This window comes from Symphodus melops (genome assembly GCF_947650265.1).
Source record: "Symphodus melops genome assembly, chromosome: 6".
Lineage (NCBI taxonomy): Eukaryota > Metazoa > Chordata > Actinopteri > Labriformes > Labridae > Symphodus > Symphodus melops.
The window spans coordinates 2,103,289-2,126,409 of record NC_136696.1 but is presented as its reverse complement, the minus strand read 5'-3'; the positions used below and the strand labels follow the sequence as shown (position 1 = coordinate 2,126,409).

General features: G+C 47.1%; 3 protein-coding genes across 3 annotated transcripts in view; 1 reads left to right on the top strand and 2 right to left on the bottom strand.

The window, feature by feature from the left end:
- Window positions 1-8,721, bottom strand: part of bcl2l13 (BCL2 like 13) — a gene marked incomplete at its 5' end in the record, with an annotated part of 12,829 nt that extends 4,108 nt beyond the window's left edge. The window contains 6 exon segments of the mRNA XM_079346774.1: window positions 3,809-3,937; window positions 4,029-4,101; window positions 5,370-5,526; window positions 6,471-6,554; window positions 8,152-8,340; window positions 8,703-8,721. Of these exon segments, the coding sequence (XP_079202900.1) occupies window positions 3,809-3,937; window positions 4,029-4,101; window positions 5,370-5,526; window positions 6,471-6,554; window positions 8,152-8,340; window positions 8,703-8,721 (651 nt within the window).
- Window positions 8,722-10,332: 1,611 nt separating this feature from the next.
- Window positions 10,333-15,778, top strand: atp6v1e1a (ATPase H+ transporting V1 subunit E1a). Its single transcript, XM_079346047.1, has 9 exons — window positions 10,333-10,525; window positions 12,117-12,182; window positions 12,259-12,368; window positions 13,260-13,326; window positions 14,010-14,099; window positions 14,186-14,254; window positions 14,352-14,446; window positions 14,527-14,614; window positions 15,142-15,778. The coding sequence occupies exons 1-9, from the start codon at window positions 10,493-10,495 to the stop codon at window positions 15,202-15,204; spliced, it is 681 nt and encodes a 226-aa protein (XP_079202173.1). The 5' UTR covers window positions 10,333-10,492; the 3' UTR covers window positions 15,205-15,778.
- slc25a18 (solute carrier family 25 member 18) lies at window positions 15,629-22,704 on the bottom strand. The gene is made up of 9 exons (XM_079346036.1): window positions 22,269-22,704; window positions 21,911-22,033; window positions 19,884-19,939; window positions 19,572-19,662; window positions 18,674-18,789; window positions 18,417-18,603; window positions 17,801-17,973; window positions 17,163-17,238; window positions 15,629-16,919 (listed from the first exon to the last, which is right to left on the bottom strand). The coding sequence occupies exons 1-9, from the start codon at window positions 22,286-22,288 to the stop codon at window positions 16,778-16,780; spliced, it is 984 nt and encodes a 327-aa protein (XP_079202162.1). The 5' UTR covers window positions 22,289-22,704; the 3' UTR covers window positions 15,629-16,777.
- Between the last annotated feature and the right edge of the window lie 417 nt (window positions 22,705-23,121).

The following is a 23,121-nucleotide window of genomic DNA, read 5'->3' as shown; positions in this document are numbered from 1 at the left end:
GGAAATGACTGTTGTGCAAACTCGCAGCAGTTTTCACTGTCAGACTCTAAAGGACAGATGTCAGGGGACGGCGAGGGGACGGCGAGGACAGTGGCACGCGAGCACGAAGACTGACACGACCCCGAGCATCAGTCTTTAACATATTCAGCATGAAGCCTGCTCTTCAGAGTTTGTCTGTGTGGACGCCATGTTTTTCTTCTTCTCACCCCGCCTCCTCGTAACCCCCGAATCAAGTCCCCCCCCCCCGTCTCTCCTCCGGGCCCCAGGCTCCACTGTCTGACGGCTTCAGGTTTTGTCCCTGCCAAATGAAGTGTGCACCACATTAAGGTCATAATAATCCTCATTGTATTCGTATGTAACTAACAAAAGGCGTTATGAGGGGCGCCCCCAAACGTCACGCAGGGTGTCACTGGAGCCGCCGTCACAACAGCGACCTGAAGACACGCAGCTCATCTCTGCTTCACAAAGACCTCCTCCTTCAGTTTGGAGGAGGCGACTCAGATGCTGTCATGTTTAAAACGGATTATTTCCATGAATTCAAAGGTCACCAAAGAGCCTCACTGCTGCACGCACACATCCATCCGAGGTCGCTCAACATCACGAGTGAAGACGTCCTACCTGTGTGTGAAGTCGGGGAATCTGCTGGTTTGACGTGGACACGCGGAGCTGGAGGACACGCAGAGAGCTGGCTGAGGAGACGAGCGAACGCCGGCAGATGTCAAACTAAAGGAGATTTCACTTTGCTGCTGCTGGCTCGTCATGTCCAACCCCCTTCACTCCCCCAGCCCTCCCTCTCTCTCTCTCTCCTCCCCCGCCCGCCCTCTCTTCATCCTCTATGACGTAACACAGGCTGATAATGGAGGCGGTGTTCACGACACATTACGGTGCAGAACGCCGGCCGGGGCCGGCAGAGCGACCCTCCCTCAGCCTGACCTCGTTCACGAGGAGCCATCTGTGACACCGTGTTCCACTTGTTCTACTTACAGCATCTTCAGACCCAAACTCACTCAACCAGTTCAAATAATATATAAAGGAACAGCTGCGATTTAACGAGAGAGAGGGCGTGAAAACCAGCACAGGTCACATTGTGAACGCTTCTTATTGCATTTAGAGGGTGTGTGTGTGTGTGTGTGTGTGTGTGTGTGTGTGTGTGTGTGTGTGTGTGTGTGTGTGTGTCTGTCTTGTGAAACAGAAATACAATCAGGTTAAAGGTCTGAACTTTGAGTGTGGTCGAGCAGAGGGAGGGTTCACAGCTTTAGAGTCTCTCTGACAGATGAGGTCAAACATGTGTGTTTATCCTCTTTACATGCTTACAGTATGATGTACACTTTAATCTCCTCACTGTTGGATCACTAACGGAGAGAACATCTGTGCAGGTAGCTCACTGACGCCCTCATCTGGCTAGTGTGAGTCATGAGCCTTTCTCAAACTGCTGCCTGTCCGTGACGTCACAGACTGAGGTCACGGACTCTGAGGTCACGGACTCTGACATCACGGACTCTGACATCACGGACTCTGACATCACGGACTCTGACGACTCTGACGTCACGGACTCTGGCGTCACGGACTCTGGCGTCACGGACTCTGGCGTCACGGACTCTGGCGTCACGGACTCTGGCGTCACGGACTCTGACGTCACGGACTCTGGCGTCACGGACTCTGGCGTCACGGACTCTGGCGTCACGGACTCTGGCGTCACGGACTCTGGCGTCACGGACTCTGGCGTCACGGACTCTGGCGTCACGGACTCTGGCGTCACGGACTCTGGCGTCACGGACTCTGACGTCACGGACTCTGACATCACGGACTCTGACGTCACGGACTCTAACGTCACGGACTCTGACATCACGGACTCTGACATCACGGACTCTGACGTCACAGACTCTGACATCACGGACTCTGACGTCACGGACTCTAACGTCACAGACTCTGACATCACGGACTCTGACGTCACGGACTCTGACATCACGGACTCTGACGTCACGGACTCTGACATCACGGACTCTGGCGTCACGGACTCTGACGTCACGGACTCTGGCGTCACGGACTCTGACATCACGGACTCTGACATCACGGACTCTGACATCACGGACTCTGACGTCACGGACTCTGACATCACGGACTCTGACGTCACGGACTCTAACGTCACAGACTCTGACATCACGGACTCTGACGTCACGGACTCTAACGTCACAGACTCTGACATCACGGACTCTGACGTCACGGACTCTGACGTCACAGACTCTGACATCACGGACTCTGGCGTCACGGACTCTGGCGTCACGGACTCTGGCGTCACGGACTCTGACGTCACGGACTCTGGCGTCACGGACTCTGACATCACGGACTCTGACATCACGGACTCTGGCGTCACGGACTCTGGCGTCACGGACTCTGGCGTCACGGACTCTGACGTCACGGACTCTGGCGTCACGGACTCTGACATCACGGACTCTGACATCACGGACTCTGACGTCACGGACTCTGACGTCACGGACTCTGACGTCACGGACTCTAACGTCACGGACTCTGACATCACGGACTCTGACGTCACGGACTCTAACGTCACAGACTCTGACATCACGGACTCTGGCGTCACGGACTCTGGCGTCACGGACTCTGGCGTCACGGACTCTGGCGTCACGGACTCTGACGTCACGGACTCTGGCGTCACGGACTCTGACATCACGGACTCTGACATCACGGACTCTGACGTCACGGACTCTGACGTCACGGACTCTAACGTCACAGACTCTGACATCACGGACTCTGACGTCACGGACTCTAACGTCACAGACTCTGACATCACGGACTCTGGCGTCACGGACTCTGGCGTCACGGACTCTGGCGTCACGGACTCTGGCGTCACGGACTCTGACGTCACGGACTCTGGCGTCACGGACTCTGACATCACGGACTCTGACATCACGGACTCTGACATCACGGACTCTGACGTCACGGACTCTGACGTCACGGACTCTAACGTCACAGACTCTGACATCACGGACTCTGACGTCACGGACTCTGACGTCACGGACTCTGACGTCACGGACTCTGACATCACGGACTCTGACGTCACGGACTCTGACGTCACGGACTCTAACGTCACAGACTCTGACATCACGGACTCTGACGTCACGGACTCTGACGTCACGGACTCTGACGTCACGGACTCTGACATCACGGACTCTGGCGTCACGGACTCTGACGTCACGGACTCTGACGTCACGGACTCTGACGTCACGGACTCTGACGTCACGGACTCTGACGTCACGGACTCTGACGTCACGGACTCTGACGTCACGGACTCTGACGTCACGGACTCTGACATCACGGACTGTGGCGTCACGTCTGAATCAAACACCCTGCGTTAGGGTGAGTCTCTGCATGCTGACAGACTTTGTTCAGCGTTTTCTTTGAAGGCAAACAATGAAAGGAGGAGAGTTTGGTGTGAGATGGCGTGCAGGGTGAAGTGGAAGATCAGTCGCAGCGGTATAAAAGGACGACTGATATCACGTCTTATACAGCTGATTTTACAGCACTGCCTCAAAGTCCAACTACACTACTCCAACTTCCTGTCACACGCCTGCTGCCCTCGCACATCCTTCTTCTAACGTCCTCTCATCGTCATCGTCTCATCTCTTCTACAGAAGTTTTTATCCATCTGAAATATCTGCGGCTCCAACGTCCTTTATCGCTCATATGATCAACTGGAGCAGCGTCATCGTCGGGAGCAGCTCTGAGACGGAGGAACGACTCGCCTCGACCCTTCGTGTAAACGTGAGAGTGCGCCATGCTTCAAACTCACCCATCCCCCCTGCTGCATGATGAAGCCAGCTTCATCCTCCTCCAGGAAGCGAACCCCGAGATCCAACAGGGTCGCCGGGGAATGTCCCTCGCTTTGTAACGCCTGGAGCAGCACCAAAGGTACCAACACCTGGGGGGGGAGAAGGGGGGGGTAGAATACGTTAGGAGGAGAGGGGACACTGTGAGACAAAGGTGACAGATCAGAGCGTGGGCTGCCTCACCTTGCTCCAGCCTCCCTGTGTGTGCGTAGAGAGGTCAAAGGTCGTGTCTCTGAATCTCTGGAAGTTCAGGCTCCTATAAAACACGGATACCATCACTCGTATCCAACACCAGAATTATCCTATGAAAACTGGTCATACCCAATAGAATTCATAGAATACACAATATAATATCTATACTAATATCTGACTGCAGTGTTTAAAGGTGACATTAAAATCCTCTCCTCCATGTTCCTCTAACGTGTCTCTAGTCTGTCTCTAAACCCCCCAGTGATGAGAAAAGTCCATCGTCTTCTGCCTGCTCCACTTTTCAGAAAATGTGTGCTCAAACAGGCCGTTTGGAGATGTTCCCTTCATGACATCACAAAGGGCAGTAGCCCCTCCCCCAGGTGGGTGACACTCCCACAGCTAGGTGTTTGTTCTGCCCTCTGAGTCTGCCTTCTCACCGTAAACAATAGGACATGGAGCCAGAAAGCAGCGAGTACACCCGAGCCCTTCCAGAGAGGGGGCGTGGCCAGACACAGCTCATTTACATATTTAAAGCTACAGACACAGAAACAGCCTGTTCTGAGCAGGGCTGAAATAGAGGGGTTTATAGACATGATCAAATACAGCATCAGAGTGGATTTACAACAACAAACTTCACACACATGATGAAGAGGAGCGAGGACACTGATTTCACCTGAAGAGGAGGAAGAGATGTGACTTTATATTTGTTGCTGTGACTCCTTGAATGTTTTCGTTATGCCACATCTTGATTCTGTAAACACACATTTAAGTTCTCTTTCTTCCTTTCAAAAAGCTGCTTAATCCTCTGGTTCCCTGTTTGCTGATGTCCAACTCCGTCACACACACAAACGCACACTCACAGTTAAAGGTTGCCCAGTACACACCCAGTTCAGTCTTATCTGGTGACCACAGAGAGACTCTCCTGGAAGCAGCGTCAGTTGTTTGAGCGATGTGTTCACATAGATTTCATGTCCTGTGTTTGTGTTACTGGAGTTTCTAAAAGCTGCAGACTGACTCAAACCTGGAGCAACGAAGAAGAACTCAGGTTTATCCCACAGTAATGAAAGAATATAAGTTCAGATGGTCTCGTCTTTGTCGAACAGGCTACATGACGCCGGTTTGTTTCGGGGTTTCCTCCTGTTCCCTCCTCTGCTCTGTTCAGGACTGAAAGTTTAAGAGTTCATCGAGCGGAAAATGAAGAAACCAGGAGTTCAAAAAGTCAACATTGACTTTCTCATTGTTGTGAGTGTTACTCTGAGACCTGTGGACTCACGCTGGATGAATACAGAGTGGAAATATGACATACTGATCCCTGCGTTTCTGTTTCACACTGACCCTGCGAGGAGTGTGTGTACGGCTGCCGCCAGGTGTGTGTCGAGCTCCCTGGACACACGGTCCCCCGCTGCAGCCAGGCAGTCTTCGATGGAGGTCTCAGGCTTGACGGGATAAAACACCGGAGACGTGTGCTGGTCGAAGCCTGACGTGGAAACGGCTGCAGAACACACACACACACACACACACACACACACACACACACACACACACACACACACACACACACACACACACACACACACACACACACACACACACACACACACACACACACACACACACACACACACACACACACACACACACACACACACACACACAAAGAAAAAAGTATGAGAACTGAACAATGAAGAGAGTCTGATGAAGCCAGCAGCTCACTCAGGTGTTCTGAGAGACGTCTCTGAGGGAGCGCTCTTTAAACGCCTCACACATTAAGAACAGAGACGAGCGTCTTCAACTCCTGAAGCGACGTCATGTAAACGAGCCAAAGTTCTCCTTCAGAGCGTACACGTCATGTTTTACATCGTCAGATAATATCCACTTCTGGATCGTAACACATAACGTTTACACAGCGACACCAAGCGCTTCACTCCGGTTCAGTTCAGTAAACCCTGATCTTAAACCCTGATCTTAAACCCTGATCTTGAACCCTGATCTTGAACCCTGATCCTGAACCGTATTCTTTCTACGCCGAGTGTAAAGGTGTGACATCATGGTTTGTTATTGTTCGGATGATTTATGTCCATAGTAGTAGTTTTTTTCTTTTTCTTTCCTTAAATTCGATATTAAAAAAAAACAGCAGCAGCGTCATGATCCACAGCTCTGTTGACCAATCAGCTGCCTTACAGCGTTCTTGACTGGATAAGCAGAGTGGAGGAGGAAAGGCGAGAGGAAACGTTTCATACAGTGAGTCTGTACTGCTCTGAGGTCGCTGAAGGGGCGTGGCCTCACTTCTCTGACTTTTTCTCCAATATGTCAACCGACGTGAAACAGAGAAGGGCTGTCCATGGTAATATACAGTGTGTGTGTGTGTGTGTGTGTGTGTGTGTGTGTGTGTGTGTGTGTGTGTGTGTGTGTGTGTGTGTGTGTGTGTCCACTTACAGATTTCATCCTCCAGTTGTCTCAGTTGGTCCTCGATCTGCTCCTTTATCACTGACGTCCTCTCTCTCTCCGTGCGGGCGTCTCCTGCTGAAGACAAACACGTCATTCAAAGTCTCTCCTTCTCTGCGAACGCTTCTTCAACTAAACGTTCAGTCGGCGTGTCATCACCAGCACGCCACTCACAGTGTGTGTGTGTGTGTGTGTGTGCGTGTGTGTGTGTGTGCGTGTGTGTGTGTGTGTGTGTAAGTGAGGGGAAACATCACACACACCCTGTACCTTCAGGTCATTCCCTCGCTCCTCACCACGTGATTCACTGAACTCAGATGAGGAAGAAAAACTTGAACGCCGTTCTCATCGCGTGCGTTCAAGGCATGTAAATTATTAATGAGACTCAGTCTACAGCGCTGGGGGGGGGGGGGGGGGGGGGGGATGAAGCACGCAAAGGTCCCAAACTGACACAGAGGCTGCCTGAGGAGGGTTTGACACTGAAGACGCAGAGACATCATCTGCACTCGCTCAACAAACAGCTGAAGAAGAGAAACACTTTCATCCTTCATGGTTTAACAGCTCACGGGAGGAAACGGAAGCGGACGCACAGACCCCCCCCCACCCCCCCTTTTCTGTTTGTGCCCCTGCAGCTCGCTCATGAACTCTCTGAGGATCTCTGTTGGTTTTTCGGGGCCTCGCTGCTGTTTCAGCATCCAGCCAGACAGACAGACAGCCAGCTCTCCTGGACCGGTCCACCCGGCCTGTGAGTAATCCTGCCGTGATTACACATGACAGGCTGTCACAAATTGGACCGGGTCAAGCGGAAAGCAGGGATCAGCCACTCCTCTGCTTTTCCCCGCCCATCGCAAAGCATGCACACAACAAAGAAGAAGAGCGGAAGCAGACTTTAAAACTTTCTAATGTGATAGAGTAACTGAGGAAGTCCTAGACCGCCACATTTAGACCCTCAGGGTCTGGTTCTTTGCAAGCCAACTCCTTCAGGGTCTAAAATGCACATGGCGATGGGTAACCTGCACATCTCTGAAGGCTCCATGAGAAACAGGTTTTGGATCGACACGTGCTGCCGAACAGATGACGTCTGGTTCAGTGGAGCTCTTGATCATTCCAGAGAGGAAAATACCAAACGCCACTCTGCAGCACGGCTCTGAAGAAGGAAAACTGACCTCCCTAAAAGTCCACGACCATCACCCAATGAAAACGTTCTGCACATGATGAAACGTAAAACAAGACAGAGGTGACTCTGGCCTGTTAGAATCCTCAGTGAAGCATGAATGGGACCTGACAGCGGGTTGTTAAAGGGGAGGTGACCCTGAGCCGTCTCTGAGGTCTGATCAGCTCTGCTGTGACAGACGTCCTGAAGCCGCTTCACACGACACACTGAAGGAATTTAATGTGTGATCACATGACATCTGTTTATGCTCATAAAATGTCTCCACTGGATGTGAACACAAGTCTGTGTGTGTGTGTGTGTGTGTGCGTGTGTGTGTGTGTGTGTGTGTGTGTGTGTGTGTGACACAGCTAAACTGAGCTGGTGAACAGGTGGCAACGTGCAAACACACACCCTGAATATTTGTTGTAGAGTGCACATGACTATTTGTGTGCTGTGTGAATTCCCAGTGTGGCGTTTTCCCCTGACACACACACACACACACACACACACACACCTCCTCACCTTCACTCGATGTTCGTGATCTCCCCACAGGCAGCATGCCCAGGTAGTTGAGCACAATAAACTTGGTTTCATAATGGAAACCCTCAGGCACGGCGGCGCTGGTGCTCGAGGCAGAAAAGGAGGAGCCTGAGGTAGCCATGGAACAGACGCGGGTCAGGCTCTCAGGCACATACAGGTACAGCTGGACGTCTCACCTGAGGGAGAAAACAAAACACAGCGAGAGGAGGGAATTACATGAAGGTTAAGTGTTTTGAAATGGGAGAGAAACGAGGTGGCGCCCGGCTCAGTCCGGAGCTTTCTCGAGTCCATTCGGCGTCTCGTAAAGATGCAAAGTGAAATCTGTTAAAGACACACAGAGAGGAAGTGACACTGAAAAGCTGTGAGGGAGTTTTCTTTAAAGTTTTGTCGAGACTTTTATTTTAGTTGCCATGACGAGGTATCACTGCACAGGTATCATATTTGTAGTTTACGTTGCTATGGTGACACTCAAGTGAGCTGTAAGCCAGGTAGACAGGTAAGTGAAGATAACCCTAAAACAGTGAATCTCCTACATGGGTACGTTTTGTACATCATACATGACACGATGGACCTTACATAACCCACGTGGTGGTCAGAGGGGCGTGAAACGTCCTTCAGCCTCTCATGGAGGGACAATAGGCTCCTTTAGGGGGGTCAGGACTTTGGACTACAGTTATTAAAGTCAGGCCTTTCTTTGCTAAATGATTCGTCCCCTTGTGAAGTTTGCATCGGTTTTTTGTGAGTTCAGAAACACCATGCGGGGAGGAAATGTGATCAATGCTGCAGGAATAACAGAACACGTCCGGTTTGACCTGTCAAAATAAGATCTCTTTATGTTTAAACTTCATATAAGGACATATTTACTTCAGGGCTTAATATAAATATAATACTAATGGCTGTAAATAAGTTTTAAGAAGATATTTAATGAAACAAAATGATGGAATTCCTCCAACAGATGGACACATAACTTCTTAAATTAAATTAAATTAAATGAATCAGACATGCAGCTCGTTGGATCAGCTGGTTTAATGCATACATGTGTGCTGCAGTGTGAAGCTCGTTTTTACAAAGATAAGAGGTGTCCTGAACACATCAGAACACCTACAAAGCTGCAGCTAGCCTCACGTTTTATGGAGCTCATTTTAAAGACGCTTCAAATCACGTTGAATTTAAATCAAGATAAATGTAAAGGTTTCTCACCGTCCTGATTCAAAGGCCTCCAGGTGTTGTCAGGGGGGTTATTATTCACGACCTGTACCCAGGGCTGAAGTGTGTGTGAGGAGACAGACAGCACACTGTGTGCTCTGAGAAGAGAAACAAGTCAGCGACAACACATCCACGACACGTTTCCTGTCGATCCCTTCAAAGTAAAACTTCACAACAAATCACTATTGCTCTTCTTGAGGCGTTAATAACAAAGTAAAAGTGACTTTAAAGTCAAAGCGCATTCATGTCAATTATAACGTTCAGTGTCTCCTAGCAACGGAACATTTTATGAAGACAGACTGTAACAACTGGCCTCGGAAAAAAAACAATTTAAATAATACTGAAGAGGGACAGACAGGATATATGTTTACAGTCAAATGATTTAAAAATACGAGGAAGATTTGTTGTATTATGTGCAGTGTTATGCACACACAAAAAAATGTAGAGGGAAAAAAATAAAAATGTTGGAATAAAGTCGAAATATCGAGGGGAAAAAAGTTGAAATGTCAAGAAATAAATAATAAAATAAATAAAATAATCCTTTATTCATCTCGCAAACGGAGAAATGTAAAGTGTTACAGTAGCAAAGCAGGATAGCCGAAGAGAATCACACAGTGCGAAATTAAATTAGAAAAAAGATCTTAAAATATAAATAAATAAATATCTTTAGACACCGTGATGGGTGTATCTTCTGAGTGTTGATTCATTCACGTGCTGCTCAAATGCTCGGAGTTTCCAGTTTCATTGGCCGTTCCTCCAAACTGCTGCGTCTTAAAAGATTTACATCGTGATATGAATCCAACAAGTACGCTTATAAAATATCTAATTTAACTGCTTAAAAGTACAACAGTAATCTTAAAATTTTCTTTGTCAAAAACTAACTTTTCCAATCATTCAGCCACGTTGACGTGAGTTTTACAGTTGAAGTTTAACTTTTCCAATTATTGGTAGACTACTTGAATGCAGCGCGTGTTTTATTTTGCACGCTGTGAGCGGAAGTTGTGACGCTAGCTTGCTTGAAGTTACAGTTTCCTTTTGAGTTTACTGAGCTGTGAAAGTGGTCGAGAAGAAGATTTACTGATTTTACATTTATTAAAGAATATTTTGAGGAGCAGCCATGGCTCTCACCGACGCTGACGTTCAAAAACAGGTAATGACGTCAACGTAAGACTCGTAACGGTTATTAACGTTTTCTAACGGCAGCTGCGTAATCTGCTCCAACACGAACTATTTTACACTTTTTACATATTCATTTATATATTAAAGTTATAATACATGTATTTATGTTTTCTGTTATTCCATATGTGTGTAAAAAGTTGAAAACTTAAATGTTACGGTTGTTTTGAAGGGAACACACGATGTAAAATCAACTTTAAGTGTGTTTTTAAACTTTTACTTAGGTAATCTGAGTTTCTACGGATCCACAAAATGTACAACATTTGAAATAATCTCTCCATTCCTTTTGTTTGTGGTCAAAATAAATCTTACTGCAGAGAAAAATGCTCCATTTCAAATGTACTCTCCTTGTGACGTCACAGTGGGATTCCTGTAAAATAATGAAATCCCCTCCCCTGACGTCTCCTCCCACGTGGGCTGCGTCCAAAACCACTCACTCATTCCCTTCTCCCTCGATAGTGATCTTTGTGTAGTGAACCATAAAGTGCATTCATTCAGCAAAATTAAAAAACATTTCGGACGCTACTCGCTCACTTAACGACCACTGACAGTGCACGTCATTGTTGTTACAGAACTAAAACAGCAGCCAAGGGTCAATAATAACGGCGTGAATAACACTAATAATTTATACTGAGTGTATTATCACGAAACATTACAACATATGAATAGAAATTATGAATTTTAAATATGATTAAATATATTTTACAAATTGGCGGTTCCACTGTTTTGTGAATAGGGAGTGTTTTAGGACACAACCATGAATCCCCGCTGAGAGCAATACTTTATCGCAGGTCCGCCATTTTTTATTCTTGCTTAGTGAAGTGATGTGTTCTAAGACAGCTGGTTTCTACAGTGTCATAAACCTTCTCTGCTGCTTCATTCGTGTTATATTTGGACCAAAGCTCAGAAACACAGATGTTTCATTTCGACCACAGGGGGCGCTGTTTGAAAAGGTGGAGAATATGTTGTTTTTAAAGCGTTTCAAACAGAGGCCATTCATATCAAACTTAAACAAATCTTAACTTAGTTTGTCAAAATAATGTGCAGTTTTCACACACAAAAATTACGATTTTATCATTTAAGTGTCTCAAAATGACGATTTAGTACCGCCAACTAATGATGTAGCATCTAAATATATTAAAAAAGTACTAATAATGATGAGTGATTATCCAAAACTAATAAGTGAGTCATTTATTCGTTTCGAGGAGTTTTTCATTATTTTGAGATACAACATTTTTATTTTTATTAATGACGTTAATATTTACAGTGGAGACGTATCAGGTCTTTTTTTTTTCATTTTTAAAAATTATTTTCAAGGTTTGAATCATTTTGAGGTACTTGACATTTTTGAGATATTAATCAAAGTCAGTCTTTGAGATACTGAATCTTTATTTACTTACACACCGCTTTGAGACATTAAATCATGATGAAGAACTTTTAATCAAGCAGAGCGGGGCCTCCATGGTGTCAGTGATAAAACGTCTTTCTTATTGTGTTGTGTTTGCATGTTGTTGACATTATTTCATTGATGAAGTTTGGTCTAACTGTTTGGTGTCCCGTGGCAGATCAAGCACATGATGGGCTTCATCGAGCAGGAGGCCAAAGAGAAAGTGGAGGAGATCGATGCCAAGGTAAAAATGAAGTCCAGCCGTCTGCTCCGTCTTGTGATTCTGCGTCGTACTGACCGGTCGACTCGTCCGTTTACAGGCCGAGGAAGAGTTCAACATCGAGAAAGGTCGCCTGGTGCAGACGCAGCGAGTGAAAATCATGCAGTACTACGAGAAGAAAGAAAAGCAGATCGACCAACAGAAGAAAATGTAAGTTTTGACTTATTTATGGTCGGTTTAGGAAAGCATGCGAGGGAGAATGTGGAGTCGTAGCTTGAACAGTGTGAACATATAAGAGCTTTTTCTAACTTAAAGAAACAATATTTCACGTTTGGACCTTTAAAGCAGAACTTTCAAAGGTTGATTAAACAGTATCAGTGTCTCTCATGTCCACAGCGCGTCCTGCTCACAGGCTTACTGCGCTCTGTCACTCAGGCAGCGGGTCGTGGTCAGCGTACGGATTTACGGCAATAGTTCTTTTTTTTTTTTTTTTTGTCGAGGCCTTCGAATTTAAAATAACAAACATACTTCAATCCCTTTTTTTTTGTTTGTCCGTTCATCTATTTTCTTCCTCTTATCGGGTCGCCGTGGCAACAGGCTAAGAGAGTTGCCCGAGACTTCCCTCTCCCTTCACAGCAACATTCCCCCCCCCCTGCTCCTCCTGGGGGATTCTGGGGCGTTCCCAGGCCCGTGAGCTCTGGGTCTACCTCGAGGTCTCCTCCCAGTTGGGAGCTCCTGAATAGACCTCCAGACAGAGGAGACCCTGAGGATCCTAATCAGACGCCTGAACCACCTCAACTAGCTCCTTTGGATGCTGAGTAGAAGCAGCTCTACTCCGAGTCCTCCCTCCAGAGGAAACTCATTTCAGCTCATTTCTTGTATCACTTTCCCCTCACTCATGAACAAGAGCCTTAGATACCTGAACTCCTACAGACATATTACTGCTATGAGTGCACGTCATAGTGTGAAGTCCTCTGTAGACTCTCAGCTGGCAGGTGGCTCAGAAAGACGCTGACTCGTTTGTCCTGCAGGATGAAGACCTGAAGCCTCCTCACACATCGAGCTGTGTTCATTACATGTCTCCTCTTTGCACTCCTGCAGACAGATGTCCAACCTGCTGAACCAGGCCAGGCTGAAGGTGCTGAAGGCCCGAGAAGACATGGTCACGGTGAGAGGTCAAAGGTCGTACCCAGCTCATATCATAATAATAATAATAATATAGTCACTCATCAGTTTCGTGTCACATGGACACACATGAAAACCATGAGTGATACCGTTAGCTTAACTTTATAAAGCTTCACCACTTTCAGTCTGTGTTGACATGATCAGAGAGTGATGCCTCGGTCCAATCACGGGCCGGCGCTCACCGTCAGCTTTTCCTAAATGGAGGGCGTGGCACCTGCATGGCAACACCGAGACAGATCCAGACTCCCAGTCCATGACCTCCATGAGAAAGACTCCTGTTCCCCCCTCACAGCGAACGACTGACACGTCTCCAAACGGGGAATCAAATCATGAGACTTGTGTTCGCTCCGTTTGGCGTGCCGGTCCTTTTTTAAGGAAGTCCTCTCCTCTTGGTGCAGCGATAAAATCAAACCTGTTCATATTGTCGCCGGTCTTTCTTTTCTAATGCAAATGGTGCTGATCAACAACCAATAGGAGCGCTCGCACCAAATAGGAAGCTGCAAACTCGTAAACATGAGAGGAGGCGAAGGTTTCTTAAACTCCTCCCGGTCACATGACGTCTTTAAGGAGATTATTCACGGTCATATCTCTGAACTAAATAAAACAAACCTTCAAAAAGTCTTCTGATGTATGGAAGGATTAATAAAAGATGTGTTCATGTCTCAGGACTTGTTGAACGACGCTCGTCAGAGACTGGCCGAGGTGGTCGAGGATCCGGTCAGGTACTCGGTCCTGTTGGAAGGCCTGGTGCTTCAGGTAGCATGTCCCACTGCTCACATGTTTCCCTGCGGTCCCACCAGCTTCTTTGATCGTGTTCCCTGACTGTCTGATTTCTTTCTCAGGGATTTTATCAGCTGCTGGAACCAAAGGTGACGGTTGTCTGCAGACAGCAGGATGTAGAGATGGTCCAGGTGAGGCGGAGCGGGCCGTAGAGTGTGGTGGTTATTCTTAGAGAGGACGCTCAGAAGGAGCCTGTGCTTCCTGATTTGATGTTTTATTTCTGGACAGGCTGCAATCGATAAGAACATCCCGATCTATAAAGACAAGGTGAAGCGCGACATCGTGGTCAGAATCGACCAGCAGCGTTTCCTCCCTTCAGAGATGTAAGGTTGTTGAATTGAGCGTGAAGACTTGTTGTTTTCTGTCGACCTTTGACGACGGCGAGGACTCGTGTGTGTTACAGCTGCGGAGGAGTGGAAGTGTACAACGATAACGGGAAGATCAAAGTGTCCAACACGCTGGAGAACAGGCTGGAGCTGATCGCTCAACAGGTAAAACACCTTTCACCAAATCTGCATCCACTGAGTGTAGCTCCAACTCTTTGCCTGTAGAGGGCAGCAGAGTCCACAGAGAGCTTCAGGACGCTTCACTCGAAGATTTTATAAGATACGTCTCAGAGAGGAAGTACTTTAAAGACTCAAATGTTTTCTGAAGATAGTTTCTCTGTCATTAATTTAAAAAACAATAAAGCTTTAGATTTTTACGTTAACAAAGACCATGTTAACTTCCCTACTGGACAGTTTCTACAGAGGTCTTTATGTAAGATCAAGTTTCCTGTTCTGTTGAGATTTTATTAATAATAATAATTCAGATGTCATCACGTTTTTCATACAGTTAATAAAACGATGAGTAACTTCAGACAAAGGTTAAACTAAATAAAGATGCAGCCTGTTAGAGGTTAAAGGTCAAAGTGTAGTTAGTGTTGTTTCCTACAGAGAGGCAGCACCACGTGTCTTTCACTCGACTGATTTCTCCTCCTGCGTGTTGCTCTGTCGTGTCCTCGCCTCACATCCGACAGATGATGCCTGAAATCAGAGAGAACTTATTCGGTGCCAACCCCAACCGCAGATTCACAGATTAGCGGCGGCTTTGCAGAGAGAGGACACAAGGCGTGCACGGGCGGTGCATTTCAGGTGACACGAGGCCATCGTCATCATCATCATCATCATCATCATCATCACAGTGAGCCAGAGTCACCAGCCAATCAGGACGAGGGTCAAACAAAGCCCTGACTGACTGACAGACAGGCTCCAGATGTGTTGCTCACATCGTCTCAGGACTGATCTTTGAGTTTCTTGTCATTAGAGGAAGTCTGTTGCATTTAAGTGTTACTCACAGTGAATGTCACCAAAGACACAAAACCTTTCCTGTACTTTTGTAAACTGACTCAATTCACTCGTGTGTTTGCAGATATTTTTTATAACAGTGTGCATGTGTGTGTGTGTGTGTGTGTGTGTGTGTGTGTGTAGAGAGAAATAAATGTGCGTGACACGGACAGATCCACATGTATGACATATCTTTATTTACAGCTTGTAAACAAACAGTTGACTCAGGCTATGTTCTCTCTACGATGAGGAAGATGGAGCAGCCTCGATGAACTCGCTGCTCGACAAAATGTGTCTTGCATTAAAAATGTAAAAAAAAAAAAACAACAACTTTTAGTGCCACCCTGTGGACTTCGGAAATGGCAAACAGTTGGCAAGACGAGCTGCCATTCTCCCTCCATGGGTCTTACACGTCGAATCGTCCTCAAGAACCAAATCTCAACGATTCCAGGAAGTCTCCTTTAGAAACTGTCAGCAATAATAAGGCTTGAATTGCGTTTTTTTTTTTGTTTTGTTTTTTTGTCGTCGTGCACAACAAACGTTTTTTCCTTGAAATGTAACTAAAGCGGTAAATTAGTCCTCTGAGGAGAAGAGGAAGGCAAGGCTTCGAGGCAGAGGTGTAACCTGTGGCCTCGAGGCAGGAAGCGAGCGGCGTGTTAGGGTGTATTGTGCTGCTAATGCGGGGATTAAAGCATTACCGTCGGATTAACAAGTGACCTCAGCGCCTCCCAATCCAGCGAAGGCATCCAAGATTACACCTCAGACCTCACGGATGGAGTGGGAGGAACGCGTAACAGGAAAGGCGGAAGGAGACTCTCGTGGAGAAAAGCGCTCAACGTTGAAATGAGTTTGGACTCTGACATCACAGCTTGTGTAATTTGATTGAAAGGGGGAAATGTCACTTACGCAGGAGGACGCTGAGGTCTTCGTCATGACCGCGTGAACTATCCGATTGGAAGGCATTTAAGACCTCAGACATGCAGCAGCACTGTCAGAATAACCGCTCAGAGTAGAGATACGTTACAGCTACACGCTGGGGCAGGACACGCACCCATAGATTAGTCACACTCATGAACAGCACCCTGTTGGACCTATGGAACCTGCGGGCAGCATGTCTACAGAAAGTTGATTAGAGTGAACCCACAGATCCACAAATTAGTAAAAGAGCCTCTGGTCAAACCTCCCACCGTCCCTCCTCCTTTGGTCAGCAGGTCGTGGCCGAGTTCCCCTCCTCTCAGTGGTCACTGTTTACTGACTGCTGCAGATTAAAAGCAGCAAATTATCTGCGCAGAGACAAAACAGAACCACCGCCGCCGACGCCGAGCTCTGCTATCCCAGCAACCCGAGCACCGACTCCCCCACCCCGAGGAAGTAGACGCCCTGAGCGATGCCAAAGAGAGGAGCGATGACCAGAGCTCGACACGTCGCCCCCTTGAGGAATGCCGACGGGCCCTCCCGCGTCATGATGCGCCTGCACCGACGGGAAGACGCCGGCGAAGAGGAGAAAGAGAAGAAATGTCAGAGGAGTCTTAAAGCTGTCAAAGGTCGTTGTTACTTTCAGACTGTCCCACATCTTGTGTTTCAACATGATGCAACCTCAGCAGGAATCATACTGCAATTTATGACTTCTAGTTTCGTTGCCGTGGTAACAAAGCTGTTTTTAAAGTATCCAATCTGCAGTGACCATGTTTTCATTATAAGTCGACAATCTTACCGTGTGCAATCAACAATTCCTCTGTAGGTGTCCTCGCCCTCGCCCTTTTGTAACGTCTGCAGACGAGTCTTTATGACTGAACAGAGAAACGATCGAGTGTCAGGAAAGGCAAACACATGACATCATAACCACATGTGAGGTGATTCAAACTCAAATAAGAGACATTTAAATCTGTTAGGTGTAAATCTTGTTCGCCGTCTAGTCTGAATGTTTCCCAACGCCAATGTTTCAAAAAGCTGAGCGATTCATAACTTGTATAAATGTGACGGCTTTCCAGCCTCTGAGTAAATGTTCCTGAAGTGGCAGTGAGCTGACAACCCGTGTGGACAAGAGTTCAGGGACAACCTGCCGGAAATTTTTACTCAACATTTTCACGAGTGTTCATGTCACACACTACATCGTCCTCAGGGGGCGCCAAAATCAACAGAAAGAAAAAGTTCTGAGACGATGCTGACGTCGTATCTCAGCAAACAAACTTTGAAGTCAAGTTTGAGTGACCAAACCTTTGACGGCTTTTAAGGTATTTATTTCTTTTAGAGGCCCAAATTAAAGAGAACGACGCAGACTCACATCCACTCTTCACAAACAGCAGAGTCCTCGTAATCATTGTTCTTCACCAGCCTGTCTGTCCAACTCACCGTCCAGTGGTGTCACAGCCACAGCTGCCACCGAGCCAGCGCTGCAGCCCGCCAGAAAGGACTGCCAGAACGGCGCCCGGGCATGCACGTCCCCCCGACCCGGCACGCTGTCCCGGCCCAGCGAGTTCAGGTTGGCAAACAGCGGGAAGTATATCATTGAGAAGGGGACATCCCTGAAAATATAGTTAGGTCAGATTAAATGAGACAGAGAGAGAGAGAGAGGGCGTGTGCATGTTGAGGACTGAAGTGGGAGGAGTCACAAGAGGAAACATACATGGCCCCATTCAATGCAGCACAGTTACAGACATAGCTGCAGGAAGCTATTGATCAGTGTTGATTGTACGAGGTGTCAGGAAATACAACAAACGCTGTGTGAGTTATGCAATGAAAAAAAAACCCAAAGCTCATTAAAGCAGAGAACATGACGTCAGCGGTGACACGAGGAAGAGCAAATATCCGAGGGATGTTTTACAGATGTGTAATGATGTCATCAAAGAAGTGTGTGTGCTGATGTTTGTATGTTTAAAGACAAGTCGACACATCGAGACTCTGTCTCATTTCACTTCCAGTAAAAAACCAGGATTACCCACGTAGGACTGTCCATGTGTGTGGTTACCTCATTAGGGTGGCTCCGGCCCCCCTGTAGAGACCCGCCAGTCCACGAGTCTTCAGCAGCTCCACGGTGATGCTGGTGGCCGAGGATCGAGGCGGGGGGCTGCGTCGTGCTGGTGGGGGGGCCACCAGCGATGGAGCTGGACCAGGAGCCGCAGCCTGAGTGGGCGTTTGAACCGGCCTCTGGGCAGCTGAGGGTTAAAGAGAGCCAGGTTAGATAAAGACACACAGGCTGATGATACGCTGAAGAGAGGATGTTACCGAGCCGTCCAGCATCCTGCAGCTGGATCTTCAGCATCTCCATGGGAGTGGTAACGACCACCTGACAGGTCCCGGCTCCGCACCCCGCCAGTACCTCCCCCCACAGGGGCAAATGGCTGCCAACACAAAAGAGTCACAAAGCATTAACAACTTCACACGATTAGTTTTCTTAGCAACACGCCCTTATAGGGATTTCTAACACAGCAAAAACTCAAACCGTACCACCTGTGTTTGTCTAGTTTCTATCACAATATATCTCATTACACGTTTCACCTGACGAGTCCAGATTAACACAAATGAGGCTTTAAACATGGAAAGAAAATCTGCCTGTGGGCTGACTAATCACAGCTAATTCATACCTTCTTTTCAGCCTGTCATAACTCCATTAAGATCTGGACTTAGATTTATATAAAGCATTAAGAGTTATTGTTTCTGATTAGATATGAGACGAGTGTGTTTCACGGACTTTGTTTACTTGAGAGTTTTACAGTAAATGTGTGCTCAAACAGGCCGTTTGGAGATGTTCCCTTCATGACATCACAAAGGGCAGTAGCCCCTCCCCCAGGTGGGTGACACTCCCACAGCTAGGTGTTTGTTCTGCCTTCTCACCGTAAACAATAGGACATGGAGCCAGAAAGCAGCGAGTACACCCGAGCCCTTCCAGAGAGGGGGCGTGGTCAGACACAGCTCATTTACATATTTAAAGCTACAGACACAGAAACAGCCTGTTCTGAGCAGGGCTGAAATAGAGGGGTTTATAGACATGATCAAATACAGGATCAGAGTGGAACTTCACAGACATGTTTTGAGGAGCTCTGATACTTGTTGAAGACGTAACTCAGCTGTCGATGATGTCGATGTATTCTGTGATATTGAGCGTTGAGAAAACTTGATTTACCCATCCTTCGAGAGCTTCTGTCTGAAGACGTCATTAGCCGCCAGCTTGATGGCTTTTTCTGGCGTGACCAGCGTGAGGTTCACTGCAGCGCCTGCAGAACACAAACAGGGCCGATGACCGTGACACACTGAAGCTTCCACTGCGAGAACACACCCACACAGCGGCTTACAGCTCGACAGCGTGGGCGTACAGCCACAGGTTAAAATGACAAAAGACTGAGCGCTCACGGGGGGGAAACAACAGCGAGCGTAGGAGGTAAGATTAAGCTTATAGTAAAGCACACTTATTAGGGATTAGAAACGCAAAGAATACCTCTGTAGCATCCAAAATAGCCCTCTGAGCGAACCGTCTTCGCCAGGCAGTCCAGCCTTTAAAAACAAAGAGGGAAGCATTGTTATGAACATCGTTAAACTGAGTGAGATCCTCGAACACATGAGAATAATGTCACTCTCTTAAAGTCAAAGGATCATTGTGTAAACAAGCAGCTTTGTTGGAGATCTTTTTATTTGTCTGTGGAAAAGCAGCAACATCCGGCCTTTTGGGGAATAAGTTATCCCGGGTCGTGTGACTCATCGTGGAAAACCACAGTCTGAAATGTTTGTGCTGCTGAACACATGATGACCACGCCCTCTCATCCTGCAGTATTGATGCTCAGCACAATCAAATCAGAGTCAGTGTGTCTTTTAAGGACACTGGCGTCAGTGATTTTCAGCGACGCTCCATCTTGAGCTGACGTTCTTCACACGGATTTGATGGAACATTTGTGAGATCTAAAAGTTAAATCTGTGCAATGTGATCTTCTTTTCAGATTCACACTCTCTCTCTCTCTCTGCAGCCTCAGGTCGAGTTTATCTCGTCAGTGAGTTCAGCACAAACACACAAACATCGGACCAAATGTGGGGAGAGTGTGTTTTCGACTGTTGCAGCTCCGTCCTCTGAGATTCAGCGGGAATTAAATTACAACTTGTTTGCTGACTTCAAATTATAGAGTGCTGTTTACACAGCAACAACTCAGAGCTCTTTACACTTAATATAAATGTGATTTATCCAGTACAGTGGATCGAGTCAGAGATCAGAGAGAGTGAGGGGTGACAGGGCGGATTCAAACCCAGGACTAAAGCCTCCGTACGTGGAGCTCTCTAAATACCATCAGTTCCCCTTAAAGACAAATAAACCTGTTTAGATTTAGATTGAAGTTTTTTGCTGTGTAGCATCAGGCACATTTTACAACAATCCCCCAGCAGCAGACGCACTTTAAAACCATCAGATCTCAACAGGAGTGTTTGTGTTTTTAAATCCAGAGAAACAAGTTAGAAGAAGCTAAAACATGCAACGTGGGTTGCTTGACATACTTAGAGCTTGAATTAGTCGCCACTCAAATAGAAATTCATTTGAGTTTCATTACGCGAGAAGTTGTCATTCACCAGCAGAGGGCGCTGTATGGATTACAAGGAGCATCGTCACTCTCCAGCGTGTCAGGCGCTGATGCACGTACGTGCTCAGTGGAGTTACCATCTTGTCTTCATTACATGTTTTCCTGCCTTTGACCGTTCACACGATAAATCTGTCTCCTAAAAAGATTTTGGCTGCTATCAGAACTTTCTTTCTCCCCAATGTTGTTTCTATTTTACAAGCAATTCAATTTTGCATTTTGTTTTATCTCTTGAAATGAGATTTATCTGGATCATAGAATGTAAATATGAACGGAAGAAGCCTGAGTGACTCCACCTGTGTGTTCCTGCAGGGGGCGCTGGAGGCTCAGCAGCCATGTTGGAAATGCTGTCTCTGCCTAACTTTGAGTCAAGCTAACAACAGGCTGAGAGCTGAGGCGGGTTTTAAACCTCCTGACAAACCGCTACACGGCGCCTTCCTGTCAAACATGTCAGCTACACGCCTAACCATGGAGCTGAGTTTTTAAAAAGTTCACTCCAGTAAACATCTTTATTTCTCCTGTGTCCGGGGTTCGACGAACTGCAGGATTTAGCATTTTCTCATTGGCTTCATTTTAAATAAATAAACAGGTTGCTGCTTGGTTTGAACTTATCGGGAGAACGTGGCGTGTGGCGTGATGTGTATAAAGAGAGATTTTTGGCTACGTTTAGACAAATCCACTTGATAACATTGGAGGGGTTTGCATTGTAATTAAAGAAGCATGTTGGTGTTTTCATACATGTGCGTGCACAGAAACAAAGTCTGCAGCCCTTTAATATATTTAAAGATAAATAAGAATGAAGCGGCTTTCCTTCCTTTATTTATAATCATCTGTAGCAGCCCTCGTGTTACGTGGCAGATTAATTACAGTATTCAGGGTTAAATCGGGTCAGGGGAGACCTACTCACATTCCTTTGTAGACTTGGACCCCCTGCTGGTTCTGAAGGCGGGTCTTGGCCAGGTCAATAGGAAATACACATGTCACACCAACCAGGCCTGCCACGCCCCCATTAATCAGCTTAGCAGGGAGGCTGTGAAGGGATCAACAGACACACGCACACATGCCAGCGCCATGCAAACCAAGACATGCAAATGACCGTCCGTTCATGCACGGAGATGGAAATAATGCACACAAAGAACACACACACACACACACACACACACACACACAAAGAGAGGACATCAACATTAACACAGCTGCTGCTTCCACTTACACAACTCCGTCTGTCTTCATTAAGACCAACACGCCGTGGGATCTCAACTTACCTAACCTTGGTCTCCGCCATCCTGCTTCTGTTTGGGCTCCAGGCCCAGGTCCACTACTCCTCACCTCCTCCTCCTTCTCAGACCTACTCTTCCTCTTCCTCTTCCTCTTCCTCTTCCGTTTCCTCTCCCCTCTCACGCTTTGGCACGCAGCCCGAACTTCTCACCGCAGCTCAACTCTCACCTGCCAGCCAACGCCAAGCAATCCACTCTCTTCTTCTTCTTCTTCTTCTTCTTCTTCTTCTTCTTCTTCTTCTTCTTCTTCTTCTTCTTCTTCTTCTTCTTCTTCTTCTTCTTCTTCTTCTTCTTCTTCTTCTTCTTCTTCTTCTTCTTCTTCTTCTTCTTCTTCTTCTTCTTCTTCTTCTTCTTCTTCTTCTTCTTCTTCTTCTTCTTCTTCTTCCTTTTTGTGCTCCAGCTGGGTTGGATGACTTTCTTTCAGTTGTGCTCAAACCCACCGATGTTTGATCTTTGCCTCCAGGCCAGCCGGTCTACTCTGATGGACCGCACGCTTCAACCAAATGTCTCTCCAACCACCTGGATACACAAAGACATGCAGAACACAAGGACTGAATATTTCTATTGAGCGCTCATCACATCAAAGTGTCTCTGTTGTGTAAAGCAGGCCCATATTGTCTGTCTCAAAAGCCATGTTGGATGGGACATTTGTGACGGCTTTAGGAGGCTTTTGTTCTGACGCCGGCTCGACGCACCTCATATTCACAATCCAGCCTGACTCATTCATAAAAGTGTTCAGCACTGCATCCCAGGACTCCCACACTGAGACAGAACATCTTGAGCCTCTCTAATCTGCAAGCTAAAGGGGATCAGAGTATTTGATGTAGGGAGGCGGGTGGAA